We start from the raw sequence: 18,894 nt of genomic DNA, 5'->3' as shown, positions 1-18,894 counted from the left end.
GAACACAGTATGCAGACATAAAACATTTTTTCTTGTTGCTGTCTGCTGCTAACTACTAATTTAAATTTTTTTTGTAAATTTTTTTTTGCCATCCCAATGTTGGATCTATATGTTCTTATATAGAGATTAGAAGTAATGGTTCTTGAGAAGGATTTACGGATAAATATAGGTGCCAGGGGAAGTCCAGTAAGCTGAGACTAATAGAATTTACATAAAAGCAAAATGAATAGATTTCATAAAGTTGTTCTCTGGCTCCCCATGTGCTGCATGGTATGTTAAAAACCCGTCCTGTCACCAGGCCCATGCAAGAATAAACAAATGTTAAATTAATGTCATGAAATGAGTCTCATATTTGCTATTTAAAAGTGGTAGCTGGGTGGTGGTGGCGCACACCTGTAATCCCAGCACTCTGGGAGGCAGAGGCAGGTGGATTTCTGTGTTTGAGGCCAGCCTGGTCTACAGAGTGAGTTCCAGGACAGCCAGGGCTATACAGAGAGACCCTGTCTGGGAGTGGGGGGAGATGCAATAGCCACACACATAATTTTTGCCTGCAAAAACAGTCAACATTTGTTTTAAATAGTAATGAAAAAAATAATTAAGAAATTTAAGAAATTAAACGTTCTATTTATATAAAATATAAATATGGCTATTTATAAATATTATATATGGCTAAATAACAGCTAATAATGAAAACAAAGAATGAAACTCCATGGCAATATAAACCCACAACCACTACCAAATAAATTGTCAAAAAAAAATAAAACCCCAAAGTAACCAAAACACCACTACTATATAAAAATAAGGCTGTTCTTTCAGCTACTCCTCTAGGTATATTTGTTCCCATGCAAAGTAATCTAGCAGGAGTATATAGGCCCTTGCCATTTTATTGGCTTTAAGCTGAAACTACAGCCAAGATTATTCTTACCTGTCCAACTCTGCAAGTGTGAACAAACATCATGATGTAGGCATGGGCAGCAGTGAGTGCATGCAACAGAGGCGTGGCCTGAGCTGAGAGGGTAGCATCAGCAACATTGCCTGCACATGCCAATTCTCTCAGTAACACCGAGCCCCCAGGGGATTCAATGGGCCGATGTAAAGGCTCCAAGGAGGAAAGGATCAAGTCTAACTGAAGGAGACCTTCTTGAAGAACTTTGGGTTCATGTGACAGGGTCTGAAACAAGAATTATGAATGTGTCTCTACGTAATGAAACACGTACATTATGTTCTTAACATTTACAGTGAAAGTGACTATTACTTGAACGCTCCGAAATTTCAGTCAGTTACGTTTCTTAATTTATAAATGGCACTACCAAAATATGAAGCCAGGAATGATGATATATTTTACTACTTTTGAGTAATAACATTTATTTTTAAACTTGATGAGTCAATCATTACATAAAGTATGTAAGTGTCAAACAGCACTGTCTGTGGTACTTTTGTGTAAGAGGTTAGTTTCAAATTTTGCTTCGAAGGAAGCAATGTTAGAAACTAAGTTCCAAATCTTGAAGATGAACCACATTACAATAGTGTTTTCCATTTATTTCGAATTATTAAAGTGATATTTGAATAAAATAAGTATTGTATTAAATATTGTTGAGGAAAGAGGCTGAGAGGACATGTGAAACTCATACAGTGTTACATAAATGACACAGTTGTAGTATCCATATCTAGCAATATAAATGGTGCAAATGGAAATAAAGGAGAAAGCAAGTATTATAAAAGCTACAGAAACTAGTCAAACTATCAAGAAGTACTTTCAGAGCTATAAAGCTGTCTTCTTTCCAAAACAAGAGCGGTGACTCTGAGATTGACATCAGGAAGGCAAATTATTTTAATAGACAATCCCAAATGTTAATTATTTTTCAAGTTAAGGAAGAAAAATCTGGCAATTGAAGATTACCACTTTTTATGCAAAGCTAGAAATTATTTGCCTTCCTATGGCTTGAAATAAATCTATCCCTCCTCACAGAGCATCTTAGAGGTGGGGTAGTTAGATCAGTCCTTTCCCCTTGTTCTCTTATGAAAGCACTTTACACCTGCAAAGAGTCAAACAAAATAAAACATTAAATTGCAGTTTCTAGAAATTATTTATCACTGCACAAAACAGCCACAGAGGAGAGTTATTGTAATTACTATCAAAATTCCCCAATTTTTCTTTTGCTGGGATGGAGGCAGATATAAAATTTCCTTCATAATTCATTTACAACTTTTCAAAGAACTCCCCAATAAACCCCAAATAATACTGGGGTATGAGAACACAACTCAATTTGGAGGTCTCACACTTCCTGATTTCCAACCTTATAACTGAATAATAGTAATCAAAATTGTGGTCAAACTGGACAATCAATGGAAAAGAAAAAGCTGAGAAAAAAAATGCCACATTTAGAGTTAAAATTGTATTTGAAAAGAGTGATAGGAGATGGTTTAATAAAAGTAGTCTTTTTAATGAATGATGTTGGGGGGAAATGTAATATAAACACATGAAATAAAGTAGAACCTTTTGTGTCTCTAAATACTCCAAATGTATCAAGACCTAATTAAAAACTTATAATACTTAAAGTAAAGGAATAAAACTGTCTGAAATTTCTTGGATCAACACCAAAAGCACAGAAACATAACAACAATAACAAAAGACAAAATGGGACTGGTCAGCATCAAAACCTTTAGTATGTCAAAGGTACTGTCAACCAAATAAACAGGCAACCCAAGATATGAGGATATTTGCAAGTGATGTATCTGAAAAAGAGGCTGGTATTCAATATTTACAGAGACATTCCACAATCAACAGCAAAACACCTTAATTTGATTAAATATAAAAGGACATGAATATACATTTAGCAAAACATGCACACATAGACAATAACTCAAGTTCACAAATCAAGAAATGCTATGGTCAATACCACCAATAATTTGGGAAATGCAAATCAAAATGAAAATGAAATACTACTTTATATTCAAGGATGGCTATAATTGAAGAACACAAAGATCTGGAATGGAGATGGTGAAATTACAATCCTTATCTGCTGCTACTAGGAATGAAAAATCTTGGAAAAGTAGGAAATCCTCTCTCTCTCTCTCTCTCTCTCTCTCTCTCTCTCTCTAATCTTGGAAAAGTAGGAAATCCTCTCTCTCTCTCTCTCTCTCTCTCTCTCTCTCTCTCTCTCTCTCTCTCTCTCACACACACACACACACACACACTCACAAAGATAGAATTATCATTTGATTAAACTATTTCACTTCAAAGTATACATCCAAAAGAATCAAAGGCAAATCTTGAATATTTATACACTCAAGTTTACAACAGTATTATTCAGAGGCAAAAATGGAAGTAACCTAAATAAATTTCCAGTAACAGAGGAAGGGACAAAATGATGTATATAGAGTATATTTTGTAAAATATCATTTAGCTTTAAAAAGGAAACTGATAAAACTGATAAACACTTGAAGTCACCATAACACTCTTAAATACTATACAATGATATTACATAAGGTACCTTTTCAAGTTGATAAAGTGGAATGATAATTACTAAAGGTATAAGGGATTGAAAAAGTATCTTGCAAAAATCAAAGATGGGGAAATAAACTTTGTTTTTGGCAAATTTTAAGCAATAAATTACATATCAATTCATGGCTAATAAAGCTTGGGGAAAAGGAACAAACACTGCAAAATGAATGAGCATACTTAAACCAAATAAAACACTACCATAACAAAGCATGAAGAAAGCTAGAAAGCTTTCCTGCAACTAATTTACACTCATATGAATTCATATGGCAAAGCTACACACAAATGCAAAAACAAAAATAATTTTACTATGGGAAACAGTATAAAACATATTAAGTAGAACAGACACAAATTTATCAATTTTTAACTAAAGGTAAGGGAGAACACAATGAAAATACATACATAGATGTAAAATATTTGGCTAGATGTTTCTTACCAATATAGATTTGCAGACACCTGCCACAGCCTGACAGGCAGCAGATGTGGGAAAGTCAATGGGCAGATTGGGAAGACCCAAAATGGTAACCAAAGGTAAGAGTCCTTTCTGATTTACAAATTCTTGGCAGTGGTCATCTGTTGTATTGTTGCTCAGAATAGATTCCACAAATTTCATCTAGGTAATGAAAAGTTTTGTTTTTTTTTTTTTAAAAAAAAACAAGTTAGAAGCTAACACTTGGAAGTAAAGGGTCAGTTTTACATCAGGATAAGGACAATATATTGGCAAGAAATCATTATTTTCTGTAATACCACAACTTCAATTAACAGGAATAAATAATTAGTACGTACTCATATCATCCAGAAAATAAGGAATTAGAAATTCCCAATTTATCTTTTAATCCACTACAGAAGTCAATTTGAAAGTAATGAGAAGCTAAATGACTTGCTCAGAGCAACACTCTGAATTAGTGGCAGAGAGCTCTAATGTCTTAATCATCTCAAGTATTCCATTCCCAAAAGAATCCTTATAATATATATATAAAAAAATGAACTCTAGGAATTGTGATTTTAATTAAAACAAAAAATTAAGAGATAAAAAGAATGTATCAATGAACACAAAGGAACAAGAAATGATCTGTGGAAGTCTAAGTGCTAAATACTCTAGAATAATTTGCTAAGTGGATACTAAATTCTAGGAAATTTTTAGTGCTATTCACATTTTCCTAATGATATAGAAAACTAAAAGGTCCATGCACTAGAGGGTGGAGAGGGAGGGAGAAAAATGATGGAAAATCTTGCCATAATATTGGTTTAAAACAATCAAGTTAAAATTAAAATGCATAATAAACTAATAGTGAATAGAAAGTTACAAGTATAAAGAGGCTGAGAATACTGGTTAATTTACTGAAAATGGAGCAAGAACAAATATTCCAGTTTTGCACACCTTTCCCTCTGTACTTTAATGGCCTAGAGAAAATAAACATTAAATGACTATGCTCTAACAACCTGACATTTTCCTGAAAAAGCACACATCTTTAGCTCTACAATGAATCTTACCACATTAAGGATGTAATCCATGAGGGGTATAGGTATACGTTCCTCCGTACCAACAACCCTGTAAAGGAGAAAAGAGTCAGTTACACAGAAATCCACACCACCAGGGAAAGGGAACAAAGTTAAGTATTTTTAGTAAGTCATGCTCCTTTAGAGCCTTTAGTATATGAACTTCAGGGTTCAGACATCAAGAAAAAAAAAAGCTGAAATCAATACTGAAGGTAGAGTTCAGAATGTAAAATAAAAATAAACAGGCCATAAAACATAAAACAGCCATAAAAATGATTATACTTATCACATGACACATTTTAAGAAAAATTAATGTTAGAAAAATTCAACATAATGAAAATACTGAAAATAAATTGAATAAAAAGACCAAACATTTGCTTATATTAGAGGACCAGGCAATAAAGCAAACATAAAACATAATCTTATGTGAGAATAAGAGCTTAGAAAGAAATGGATGTTTGGTTTTGTTCAAAAATCTTTACTATTAGCCAAGCATAGTGGCATATGCTTGTAATCCCAATACTCTAGAGGCAGAGGCATAGGCAGGAGGAGCTTTCTGTCTTCAGGGACAGGCTAGTCTACAAAGTGTGTACCAGAAATTCAGGGTCTGTTACCCAGAGAAACCCTGTCTCACAATACCAAAAATGCTTAAGACTAACAAATCCTTACGAACAGTCAAAGCTAAAGTCAATTTCCAAGGCCCCCTTTTCCTATTCATTTGTACTTGGCAGGATGACAGTTCTGGAATTATATAACAATTTATCAAGTTTTCTAGCTGTTTAAATGCCTCAACACTGGATGCTAATGAGAAGGTTATAGATTTAGAAAAGGTTATCTTTAAATTAAATTGCCTTTTGTAAGAAAATGAGAGGGAAAACAAGCATACATGGTGTACTGACATGAAAATAAAATATAACACAAAACACTTAAAAGAAAACTTCTAGGAAATAGAACATATGATGATACTATGTGTATCCTTGGATCTGAGTAAGAGGTGGCAAAGTAGGAACAGAGATAGTGGTGTTGAGAGAAACGTAGTGGTATCTCAGAGAAAAGATAGAGTCTGCAAGATAAAATGCTAATTGTTCTCATCTATGACAAAATATAAAAATGTGCCAACCATGAAAACATTTCAAGAAAAGTGAAGACCACAAAGAAGCTTAAAGAATAACTTCAGTAATGAAACATCCAAGCCTTTAGGTTTAAGGATTTTATAGATATTCTCAACAGAAAACTTTTAAAAGGGCTGGTGAGATGGCACAGGTGTAAATAGTCACCATGCAAGCCTAACAATTTAGGTTCAATCCTCAGAATCCAAGGAAGCAGAGAATAAACTCAGCAATGTGGCCCTCTGACCTTACACATTATTAAATTATACACATGTACAAACTAGGGGCAAAAGCTTGCAAAAGAATCTTGTTTTTAAAATTTACTTATGTGCCCTGGAGAGATGGCTCAGTGGTTAAAAGCACTAACTGCTTTTCCAGAGGTCCTGAGTTCAAGTCCCAGCAACCACATACATGGTAGCTCACAACCATCTGATGCTCTCTTCAAGTGTATCTGAAGATAGTGATAAAACAAACAAACAAAGGAATGAATGAATTTTTATAAAAATTTATGCCAGGCAGTGGTGGCGCACGGCTTTGATCCCGGTAATCGGGAGGCAGAGGCAGGCGGATTTCTAAGTTCAAGGACAGCCTGATCTACAGAGTGAGTTCCAGAACAGCCAGGGCTATACAGAGAAACCCTGTGTCAAAAACAACAACAACAACAACAAAAATATATATATATATACACATACATGTGAGTATAGGTTAATTAGAAAGAACAGAGGCACTAGATAGATCACATAGAAGCTGGTGTTACAGGTGGTTGTACGCGACCCAACATGAATACTGTGAATTTTAGTCTAGTCTTCCATAAAAACAGCAAAGTCAGCTATTTTTCTAGTCCCATGGGCAAAGACCTTTCTACAAGGAGATCTGTTTGTTGTGTTTGACCTTTATTGAAAGGATTTTATTGGATTCCACTTCATTTTCCATACTTTGTAAATTACTAAAAATCACAGTAGAGACTAAAGGCTGGGAGTGATGGAATTGGCCCTTTGTACCTCTCTAGGCTTGAATGGCTTGTGTGGCAGCTTAAACCACTTCCATATAGAAAGTGCTGTTCAAATCACGAAGAGGACTTAATTGGAGGCTTCTGGGCATTGTATGAGTATGATGCAGGCAGGGTGGAAGTGATGGCCTTGTGAGGAATTTCAAATGGCCACATATCCCGAAAATTAGACAATGAGATAGATGCCAGTAAAAGCTGGGAGGCTGTTTTAATACTTACATTGCAAAGTTTATCTTAGGTCTCTCTGTTGTCAACAACAGGTACAAGAAATACTAAATTAATATAGTCTGTTCCCCACAATGTAGGCACTGTGCTATATCATTTTCAGTATCACCTTAAGTATTGATATCACTGAGAAAGCTAAGTTCTTCAAAGGCTTCCACCAAAGAGAGAAAATCTTTAAGCCAGGATTGAAAAGATTTCAGAGAAAGAACATTTCCCTCAACATTTCCCTCACCATAATGCAGAACTGCAGCATTATATTACATGATCTATTGATTATTCTTTTCAACTCAGGCACACCTCCTTGGAAACATCCTCAAAATCTATCTCTAAAACTGGAAGTACAAATACTATTCCAATTCAACGAAATTCTTGCTTCTTTGTACATGCCAAATATTATCGTACAGGACAGGTTAATACAACAAAATGAAACCCAGATATCCCTTTCTTTGCTAAAAAAGAAGCTGTAGAAAAAGCAGACAAACCAGCAGTATTGTTTTAACACAACTATAGGAACGGACTCATTCATATAACTATTTCTATTATTACTTAAAAGACTGAAGAGGGAAGACTGAGTTTGAAGGCACTGTACAATGAATTCCAAGCTACTTTTACATGCATAGCAAGACCTTAATTTGAGAATGTAGATTAGAAACCTATGAATTTAGACTTAATACTAAGAGTTCTTATTCTACATTTCCAACAAAAACTATTATTTCAGTCTCATTCATAAGCAATCTTTAGTTTTAAAAGGGAAAAAACGCACTGTCTTTTAGCCTCAGCAAAACAAAAATGATGAACTTGTGTTCATTAAGAGGAAAACTAAATAAATGTAACCATAGTTATATAACAGACTATTAGTTAGGACTGAGACATGTAAACGACATGAATGAATCCCCAAATCACAGTAAATAAAATCAAACATAAAAAACTATGCATTAGATATACATTTTTATTATCATTCTATTTATAGGGTATTCTTGAATATAAAAAATTATTCCATATACAATAGAAATAAGACCTGTAGCTCCGTTTGGGGATAGAAAAAAGCAGAAAATATGAAGTACAGTGTACTTTGTGGGAATATTTGAACTTACATATAAAAATTGCATTTGGATATGAACCTATGGCATTGGAAGATAGATAGAGGCAAAGAACTAGGAATTTGTACATCCACTTAAAATGTAAATTGAGACTGGAGAGATGGGTCAGAGGTTGAGAGCATCCACTGCTCTTCCAGAGGTTCTGAGTTCAATTCACAGCAACCACATGATTTACAACCATCTGTAATGGGATCTGATGCCCTCTTCTGGTGTGTCTGAAGAGAGCAATGGTGTACTCACATAAAATAAATGAATGCTAGTGTTTCTCTGTGCAGCCCTGGCTGGCCAGGTTTTGCCTCCCAAATAGGATTAGAGATGAAAGCTACTGTCACCACCGCAGCTAAAAATAAAACGGTTGTAATGCTAAGTTATGAAGCATCATAAGGTAAGAGAATTTGTAAGTAAGAAACACTTACTGCTGATTAGGCTCAGTTTCATTCTGTTGGGCAGAATTAAAGCTCTGCATGGCCTGTACTTCCTCTTCTTCCTCATCTTCACTAGAAGCCTCTTCTGCTGCATGATTAGACCTTGGAGGAGGAGCACTAGCAGTACCATCTGCCTTCTGAATAGATGGCTTCTGACAAATGTATTTAGGATCTCTTCCCAGATTACAGATTTCTTCAAGTAACTAAAAGTCAAAGAGGAGAAGATTACTTATTTATAATGAAGGAATGACTAACATTTTCTGAGGTTTTTCTATGTGTAATATACACAACACTGTTGATACAGCCATTAAATCCAGTTTAGAAAAACATTAAGTTCACATCCCTACCCTAATAAGTTAGATACCAGTACCTTATATTACAGATTCCAATAATCCACTGGTGGAGGAAGGAGAAATGAGGAAGGGAAAAATTCAAGAAAAGAAAAATGGGCTAGAAAGGATGCTATACAAACATAAGCTGAGCCTTTGTGTATTTGTTAATCTCATAAGAAAATAATATAGACAGCACAGACATGTGTACACTAAACAAAAGAACTGTGTTAATTCAGAAAAGGATTCAGTATAAAAGTATGGAATCAACATAAAATCCTTTCTCATAAGACTTAATGGTTATACCTTTTGGTTTTACAAAGGAGCAGTCCAAAAAGCAAGGCTTAGAAATTAGGCAGAAAATACCCTTCCCAATTAGGCTAGGACACTTTCTAAAAGATCAAAGTTACAATCATTATCAATTCCTACCTTGATGATGGCAGTTGTTGCATCTGTTTTGAGGGTAGGCTGATGTCTCATGAGCTCATCAACAGCACTCCCCAGGTTGGACGCAGTATCCCCTTAAGGCCAGAAAACAAAACAAAACAAAACAAACAAAAACAAAAAAAAGAAAACCAATTAGCCAAAAAATTATACTGAGCCCAAAATTTTTTTGTGCCAATTTAAGATGGAAAGAAGAAACTGAGCTGCTTCTTGTGACTTTCTACCAACACAAATTCTTGAATGAATTCACATAAGCCTCAATCCACCAAATCACAGTGGAGGAGGAAGAGGAAGGGAGAGAGATCAGTGTAGCAAAGTCCACTTTCAAGGTCTGAGCTAGTCTTTCAGAGAAAGGAGTAGAAGGAAGAAGCATAAAAACCCTTCGGATGTCTCCATGAAGAATAATAATCAAGACTAGAATGCTGCAGTGGTGAATGGAAGTACAAAACACATTTATTTATGAAATGGGGGTAAGGGGTAGGAAGAAGGCTGTTGTGTTATCTTTCCCCCTCACTGTATTGCCCAGGCTGAATTTAAATGATCAGACTCAACTTCCTAGGTAAGAAAGCACACTTTTGCAAACTACAACATTTCTCTATTTCTTGTGCCTCAGCAATCTACACTCAAAAAACCTCTCAGAAGAAAATATAATTATCTGTAACTATTTTAGAAAAAATCAGAAATCTCTTCACAATCACACTGATTTCTTACTTTTGTAGAATTCCTTACTTTTGGACTTGAAAATAAACCACTGATCCCTATACCTGTTTCTTACCAACATCAGGACAATGAACTATTCAGAAGCATGGAAATACTATGAGGAGAGAGGCTAAGGATGAAGTATTCCTTCCTACCTGTAATAATAGAATACATGGTGATAATTCCCGTTAAGCTGAGCATACCTAGCCAGAAAAACGATGTGTAGTCAAGGAAAACTTTCCTTGCCAAAACCAACTTTTTATTATAAAATGAATAGTAGCAACTCACCAAGAGGATCAGAGCTCCTCCTCCTCCGCATGGCTGGGAGGTAATCAGGAGACAGAAGGACTTTGAAGAGACGTTCAAATGGCTGACATTGTACAAAAGATTGAAGACCTCGGGCATTCAAGCAAAGTGCACTGAATACATTTGGGAGGGAACCGAGGACTTCCCTTGTTGCAGGAACCTAGTAAAGATGAAGAAGATTTGAATGCAACTCAAAGAAGGTCAGATACATATGCAAAGAAAATATAGCTAGGGGTAAAACACAGAGGAATAGAAGAAATTGTTAACCAGGTACCAAATGGATTGATCAATACATACAAGAGATGAAGTTTTTCACACAATATTATTTCAAAATTGCTGTTAAAGCATGTGGCACATATATCTGAGGAAACGTAATACACGGAGTAGTCTTTTTAAAGAGTGGTAGAATGAACTCACATCTTTGATGAGCAGTGCATGCAGCATGACATCTGTCAGTCCATTGTCCTGGAGGGAGGACAGCAGTGATGGCTCTTGAAATACAAACACAGTCACCACTTCAGTAGCTAAAAAGAAAGATAAGAAAAAAATGGGAAACTGAAACTCTTCATAGGTATTAAAGCAAATAAGTTAAATCTTAAAACATATACACTAAAATATTTTAAACTCCTGTGCTTATTATGAAAACAATTTACCAGCAGAACACCAAGAGTTGTCCAATAAATATTAAAAATTTTATTACATATGTGATCATTCCTTTTTATTTATCCTTCTCTCATACAACACATATCCCTTCTCCACTCCTCACAATCTCTTCTCTACACCACTCTTCTACACCTGATCCACTTCTTATCCATTTCTCTTCAGGAGGCCTCCCAGGGATATCAATCAACACTAACAAGCATTTTTTAAAAAGTGCACTTATAAGTTTCCAAAGACACCAACAGATCAGAGCACACAATGATTATTAGACATGGCCTTAAAAGAAGGCACTGTACTTTGAGAGTCTTATCCAGGCAGGAGGACTAATATAGACAAAATGGTTTCCTAAACAACATCTACATAAATAGCAAAATGGACAATGGCTTCTTAAAAGGGTCCCAATTTTGATAACTGCCTTAGTTATGATGAACTCATAAACATGGCATAACATCCTAATAACATGGAACATTTTTGTAGCAATAAATCTAAAGATCGAAATGGGTCTTCACCCTTTTGATATGAATCAATCAATGGTATGCTAAAAAATAGATTATTGAAAACAATGGGATCCACTAAGAATTAGGGTCTTCACCTGCATAGATGACTCTGTATGCCTCAAGGAAAAGTCTAACCTCAAATATTTTCTTAATATGATGTGTTTGAAGGTCTGCTAAAAGGAAGTTTAACTTCATGGAAAACATGGATCTATCTGGTCACACCTAAGAATAGTTCTTCCAAAAATAAAAATATCTCAAGCTAATTTCTAGTTAAAAGATGTTTGGTGGTAGTTCTTGATCTACCTTACTCTAGAACTACTGAAGGAGAGATCCCTGAAAGATGGTAATAAAACCCTTTCTCAAGCAAAGTACTGTGAAGTACATTGACTTTGGGTAACTTTACTATGCATCATTTGAATCACGACATGGAAATAGGATTCTAAAAATGTTGAACTTTGTAGATTTCTTTGTCTTATGTAATCTGTAACCTTTACTTCTTTGAACATACATATCTCCTGAAGAAATTATTATAGGTGCTGGGAATATAGTTCAGTTGGTAGATTACCTAGCATGCATCTAAAGCCAAGGCCCAACCTGAGCAGAATTTATTAAGTGGGTGTGGCAGTACTATATACTATAACTATAATCCAAATACACTCAGTGGGACTAGAAACCTAAAATCATCCTGTGCTACATAGCCAGTTTAAAGTCCGCCTGAAATATGAAATCTCATTCATAAATAAATAAATAAATAAATAAGTTCTCAACTTTTTGTGAACATAAAAATATTGAGCCCGTGAATTTCAAAAGTAGAAACTCACATCAAGGTTTGGGGAGTAGCATAAGATTATTAAACAACAAGCACAACAGTAGCTTTCAGGATGTACACCAAGAATGTATAACATATTGACTAATTACTATTGTAACACCAGAGTCAAATCAGCTCTGGTTTCCTGTTGTTTGACTGCCATTCCATATACCATTATTCTATAACCACTACTCACATTTACTCTCTTTTACTTGACAGACACAATCTACATACATAATAGAGCAGAACTAATACAGCTAAACTTCAGTTAACCACTTGTAGCCTGTCTTTCTGGGAATTCAAGATTCAAATTGATTATCAATCTCTTCAGGTTGAGCATCATTAAACAGGCTATAGACAATAATGTAAAGGGTAATATAAAAAGACAGGAGATAGAAGATAAAGGAAGCCAGGGAGACTAATGAAGACACAATAAAGAGGATTAAAGTAAACATAACAATGAAGACCAAAGCAAGTTGGTGGTGGCACAGGCCTTTAATTCCAGCACTCAGGAGGCAGAGGCAAGCAGATCTTTGTGAGTCTGAGGCTACTCTGGTCTACAGGGTGAGTTCCAGGACAGCAAACGCTACAAAAAACCCTAGAAGTCAAAAAGTCAAGAGTTGGGCACAGGATAAGAAATGCCAAATTTTTTATTTGGTGAGTTTCAGCGTGAAATTTACTATAGGTCACTGTGACATTGACACATACTTCCTCATACACTTTCCATTTATGAATCTTATTATTCCCAGATACTTAACATGTGCAATGTCCTTGTTAAGCCTACTGATAACTGTATCCTGTCTGCTCTGATACAAGTTTTCCCACTAGGAAAATTCTGCAAAGCCTCGTGATACAAATATATAGATTCATAAACTGTTTTATTAGCAAAGAGTAAGAAACTCCTAAGAGCTACAAATCTCTAGACTGCCCATAATATGTTTGTACAATGTCCACTCCACTAGATTGAAAGAATCTGAAATTTCTACATCTCCTGTTATATTGCTTTATAGAATTTTAAGTGAAATTCCAATTTGCTTTTGTGATGCCAACGTGTATTAGTGGAATGAAACTGTGGGCTTTTTAACATTACGCTACCTCCTCAGCTGTTAAGAAGTTCTAAAAGCTTACATACATACATACATACACACACACACACACACACACACACGAGAAAATGAGAGAGAGAGAGAGAGAGAGAGAGAGAGAGAGAGAGAGAGAGAATATGACAGATCATTTAACCAAGATTGAACTTTCAATTCTACTCACCTAGAAGGAAGAGTGATGGGCCATAGTATTCTGCATTACTGATGATGTGTTTCAGAGAGGTAGGTAAAGAACCATCCATCACTAAAAGAAATATGTACAAAGACTATATGATCAGTTTGGGAGACGCATGAAAATCAAAGGTGAAGGGTTGTAATATGTTACACTATGGTAAATAACCCTATATTAATTGAGTCTAGGGCCTCTGTTTGACACTTCCCTTAATTTATTCATGGATTTATCTTTAATAGAGGGTTAAAATAAGAACAGACATGGGGACTGAGAGGTGGGTTCTGTAAGTAACCCTCATGTCTACGAAACATATTAAGTAACAAAAATACCTATGAGTATGCTTTAGAAAAACATTGAGAAAACATGAAAAAGAACAACCTGATAACCAAGTAGTCTTAGAAAACAGTATACAGAATCAAATACCATGTCGTATGCCATCTGAGAAAGCAGGGTCTTGAATGGCCTTCTTGAGAAAATTCAGCATGGACTTGAGAAGTGCTGCTCGTTGTGGAATACACTGAACCCCTAAAATGGGAAAAAGGAAAAAAAAGTATCATATTGTGCTCACCATTAAATCACAGTGAATAGGCACACAAAACATGTACTAAGAGACCCGTCTATATGCACTAAAGCAAAACTAGCAGACATTTAAAGTGAGATCTATGGACATTAGAGAGAGTATTCTGAAAGCTGAAATTAAATCACCAAAGATACCACAAGAAGGGTATTAAAATCAGAGAGACAGCTGACAGACAGACAGACAGACAGACAGAGGAACGAAAAGAAAAAGATAAAAACAGAAATACTGTAATAAAAAGATTCAACTTCAAACTTCACTCTTTTGGATATTATCTGCCCTCCAAAATGCCTGTTTTGATAATGTGTGAACTGCCAGAAGACCATAAAATGTTCCAAGACATGTTCTTATAAGATAACCTCAAATGTACCATAAGTGTGGTGTAATGTTCTCTTCTTCACTAGTTTAATAAGTCAGTCACTGTAAAAGTCTGTGTATCTATGTGTCTACGCACCAGGACGGGGTCCAGGGCCAGGGCCAAGGGCAAGGGCAAGGCCAGGGCCAGGGCCAGGGCCAGGGCCAGGACCCGGACCAGGGCCAGGGCCAGGGCCAGGGCCAGGTCCAGGACCCGGACCCGGACCAGGGCCAGGACCCGGGCCAGGGCCAGAGATGCTAGTGCTGCTGTTGGAACTTGATGCCCTTAATTCAACATCCAGCCGGTGCTCCATAGATATGGACGAGCCTGGACTGCTTTCCATAGTTACATCTGCAACTAAAGTACAAGTTATGATAAAGAAACTAATTAGAATAAAAGGTACTAAGAAAAGAAAGATTTCTGAGAAAACTTCTTCCACTGAGTGAGATGTAAAACATGCAACTTTGTATGTTATTGCTAAGAGGGAGGTAGTTGAGGTTACTAACAGAGGTTAATTAACAAATATAAAAAGCAATGATGTTCATAGGGAAGGATGTCTATGATACATAGAATGAACAATACAAGTAATGCTCTCGACTTTCTGTTCTAAAAACTATATACTTGTAAATGTGAACATGAAACAGAAATAAAAAGGCTGGAATGAGACACATCAAATTAGCAGCTAATGTCAGAGGGTTAAGACTGAGCATTAACATTTCCTTTTAAACTTTACTTTTAAACTTGTAAAAGCAAATACTCTCTACAATGTTTTGATTATGTAAACTCTAAAGGGGATCTTATTGCATTTCATAAATAAAACATTTTAAAGTAATTTTTATGCATGCACCTACTTATACTAGTAGTAAGGAAAAACACAACTATGCAATTATCATTGTATGGAGTATGTAATTTTTTTTGAGAATACAATGCAATCACTTGGATTAGTTTTCAATATTTGTTTCCTGGGCTTCAGTTGAAAATCTAATGAATCAAGCATTTCAGATGGTGTCAGAATCTACCAAGCAATTGTTGTTCTGCTTAAAGAATTCTGACAATTGCTGATTTAGAATGGATAGTCAATGATTATATATCAGCAATTAATAAAGTACACATTTTACTCAACACTTGAGATCTCACCTGTGAACTTAAGTGTCAGCTTGTTACCAATAAAACAAAAATAGAAACTGAGCAAAAAGATTTCTGGGGACTGCAATATGCACAAATACATGTGCCCAAAACCAAGTTAGAAAAAGAAACAGTATGCTATTTACTGTTAACAGAATGATGCATTATATTTGTATTACCTTAACCATAAACATAATAAGAGATAAACAATAATAATCTGTGTAATTAACACAAGATTTGCAAATTTTAAGAAACCTGTCTGGGGGCATTTTTTTTTCTTTCTATTCTATTATGAAGTATCTATTAAGAGAGGGATGGAAGTGTTTAAAAAAAAACACACAACACACCTGAAAACTAAAATGATCTGGTTTTTCATTTGTAATTTTATCACTTAAAAGATTCCTAAACAATAACAAGTTGAAGTCTCCAATCTTAAGACAGTTTTCTGGGGTCCCATTTATGACTTTATAGTCTGCATGTAATATATCAGGCAAAAACAGGTAATTATTGACTGCACAGCACTTATTATGTTTTAGTAATGTGAAGAAGATAATGAACCAACACATTTGCAGAGTGATTTTAGTGGTCTACCAGTGCTTTACCTCCCAGTTCTATTCCAAACAATTCATATAACCATATATAAAAAAGTGTTGAAATATATATACCTTGAAACCTGTCTGTCTTTTTATTTGTGAATAAAAATTAAAATTTAGATAGGATAATAGAAAAAACAGATACATGGATATATGGGCATAATAACTTGTTAATTACCATCCATATCAGTTTCCATTTCTTCTCCTTCTTGAGTGGTACTAGGTCTCTGGATCTTTGGCTTGATCACAAAAGGGCATTCTTTCCGACACAAATCTACTTCGTGCTACAATCAAGGGAAAAATATTAAGAAAGTACTATATATTTTAGGGATTAAAAAATTTTAACTAATAGAATATCAAGCAGATTATAAACTCAGTTTCTACGAACTTAAGAGAGATAAGATGGTTACTTATTGTTGGGAAATTTCCTAGACTCAGCACTCACTGGAATCCAATGAAGTACATATAACATGATTATGAAAATAATACCTCAAGTCTATAGATGAAGATAGAAAGACCACTATGAGACTGAAAAGCTGCCATGTCCAGGTTGGTGATGAGATCAACCACTCTGACAGCTCTGGTTACAAATGTTATCTGGTCCTGTTCATCACCAAGAAACTTTATGACCTGCAAGAAAGGGAGAGGTAAACACACTGATTTAAAAAGAGAGCTAAGAAAATTATATTCCTTTGCAAAAATATAGTATTGGAGTCCCCATGAGAAAGCATAGAGAGAATTCGACGAAAGATAAAGACATATGCTGAATGTTTTATCTAATAATAATGTTATGAATTCAAGGAGTATGTTCTACTTCTTGAGGCTACATGCAAAACAGTACATAAACATGATTAAATAAAAACAGTTTTTTTTATTGCAAGCCAGAAATGCCATGACCCATAGTGTCAAGCCAAAAAACCAGCACAAAACATGTTATAATTAAAGTAAAACTTTACAAGTACCCTTTTTCGTAGGGCCATGCATAGTGCCACACTATTAAGCATGTAGTACTGTCTATACCCGGGGCCTTCAGGCTACCAAATTATGCTGGATTAAAAAAAAAATCTTAATATCACCAATAGATACATGTGGCAACTAGAACATAATAGAACAATAGAACAATAACTCTATTGGGATAAATTTCCTGTGCTATTTACTCACTGTAAAACATTCAAATTCTGTCATCTCTTACTTGATTTTCACACAATTATATTAGAAAGGGAAAACAGAGTACCTTTAGTAAGGCTTCCATCATTCCACAGGAAACCAAGGCTTCACCACCAGCATCATAGCTGGCCAGATGGTACAAAAAGGAGAAAAGAGCTGTGGCAAACTGATGTGGGTATGGGTCCATGGAAGGATCTACAACGAAAGGTAGAAAACACATAGATAATATGCTCAAGATTTTAGGTTATTGAGCTAGCACATTGTCAAACAATGAAAGTCAGTCTCATAGAGCTCTTGTGCCTAGGTAAATAATTATCACTCAAACCTACCAATCATGGCCTGAATGCAGTTTCGCACAAGTACAGGCAAGAATCCATGGTAGGAGGCAGTTCCAGTACAGTCAATAATACTGCTGAGCTTGGGAGTTCTCTCCAAATGAACAATTGATGTTAACGTTCGTAAAGAGGCAGCTTTAATTTCCTATGAGGACAAAGTAAACAGTGTCAAAAACAAATGGACAACTGAACCAAGATGCTAATATCTGAAAATCTAATTTTCAGTTATTTTATTAAAACTGGAGACTGAGAATAACACTGAGTATTTGGTATTCAGGAATTTCACAGCTTAATATCCAAAGAGAAAGTGCAGGTTCAGGCATCTAGAATATTTTTGGACTCCTTAAGAAAAATAGAACGAACACACACACACACACACACACACACACACACACAGCTGTTGAGATGGTTCAGCAGGTAAGAGCACTGACTACTCTCTCCTGAAGGTCCTGAGTTTCAATTCCAGCAACCACATGGTAGCTCACATGATTTGTAATGAGATGTCTTCTTCTGGTGCATCTAAAGACAGCTATGGTGTACATTTAATAATAAATAAATCTTAAAAAAAGAATGAGACACAACAACAAATAGAACACATATATGCATTTAAAACTTGATAAGTACATATTAATAGACACTTACCATAAGCTGCTTATCTGTTATCTGAAGAACATCTACCAACTCCTCAATCAACCCATTATACAAGATACTGTTTGCTGACTCTTGCAAGGCATTAGAATAGACTGCAAAAGAGAAACAAAGACTTTGGAAGAAATGCAATTATTAAGTCGTCATTGGATAACACACTACCAATCAGCACAAAAGGGTAATGTAGTGATCTGGATAACCACATA

At 35.3% G+C, this 18,894-nt stretch overlaps 1 protein-coding gene across 1 annotated transcript in view; it reads right to left on the bottom strand.

Annotated features, from left to right (window-relative positions):
- Huwe1 (HECT, UBA and WWE domain containing E3 ubiquitin protein ligase 1) overlaps positions 1 to 18,894 on the bottom strand; it is a 130,066-nt gene that overhangs the window by 57,049 nt on the left and 54,123 nt on the right. Inside the window, 14 exon segments of the mRNA XM_052171018.1 lie at positions 926 to 1,171; positions 3,939 to 4,115; positions 4,997 to 5,054; positions 8,862 to 9,073; positions 9,629 to 9,720; positions 10,631 to 10,808; positions 11,066 to 11,172; positions 13,880 to 13,960; positions 14,312 to 14,413; positions 16,717 to 16,822; positions 17,028 to 17,168; positions 17,773 to 17,900; positions 18,035 to 18,185; positions 18,683 to 18,783. Of these exon segments, the coding sequence (XP_052026978.1) occupies positions 926 to 1,171; positions 3,939 to 4,115; positions 4,997 to 5,054; positions 8,862 to 9,073; positions 9,629 to 9,720; positions 10,631 to 10,808; positions 11,066 to 11,172; positions 13,880 to 13,960; positions 14,312 to 14,413; positions 16,717 to 16,822; positions 17,028 to 17,168; positions 17,773 to 17,900; positions 18,035 to 18,185; positions 18,683 to 18,783 (1,880 nt within the window).

Source organism: Apodemus sylvaticus, chromosome X (assembly GCF_947179515.1).
Source record: "Apodemus sylvaticus chromosome X, mApoSyl1.1, whole genome shotgun sequence".
NCBI classification, from domain to species: Eukaryota; Metazoa; Chordata; class Mammalia; order Rodentia; family Muridae; genus Apodemus; species Apodemus sylvaticus.
This window is presented reverse-complemented; position numbering and strand designations above follow the sequence as displayed.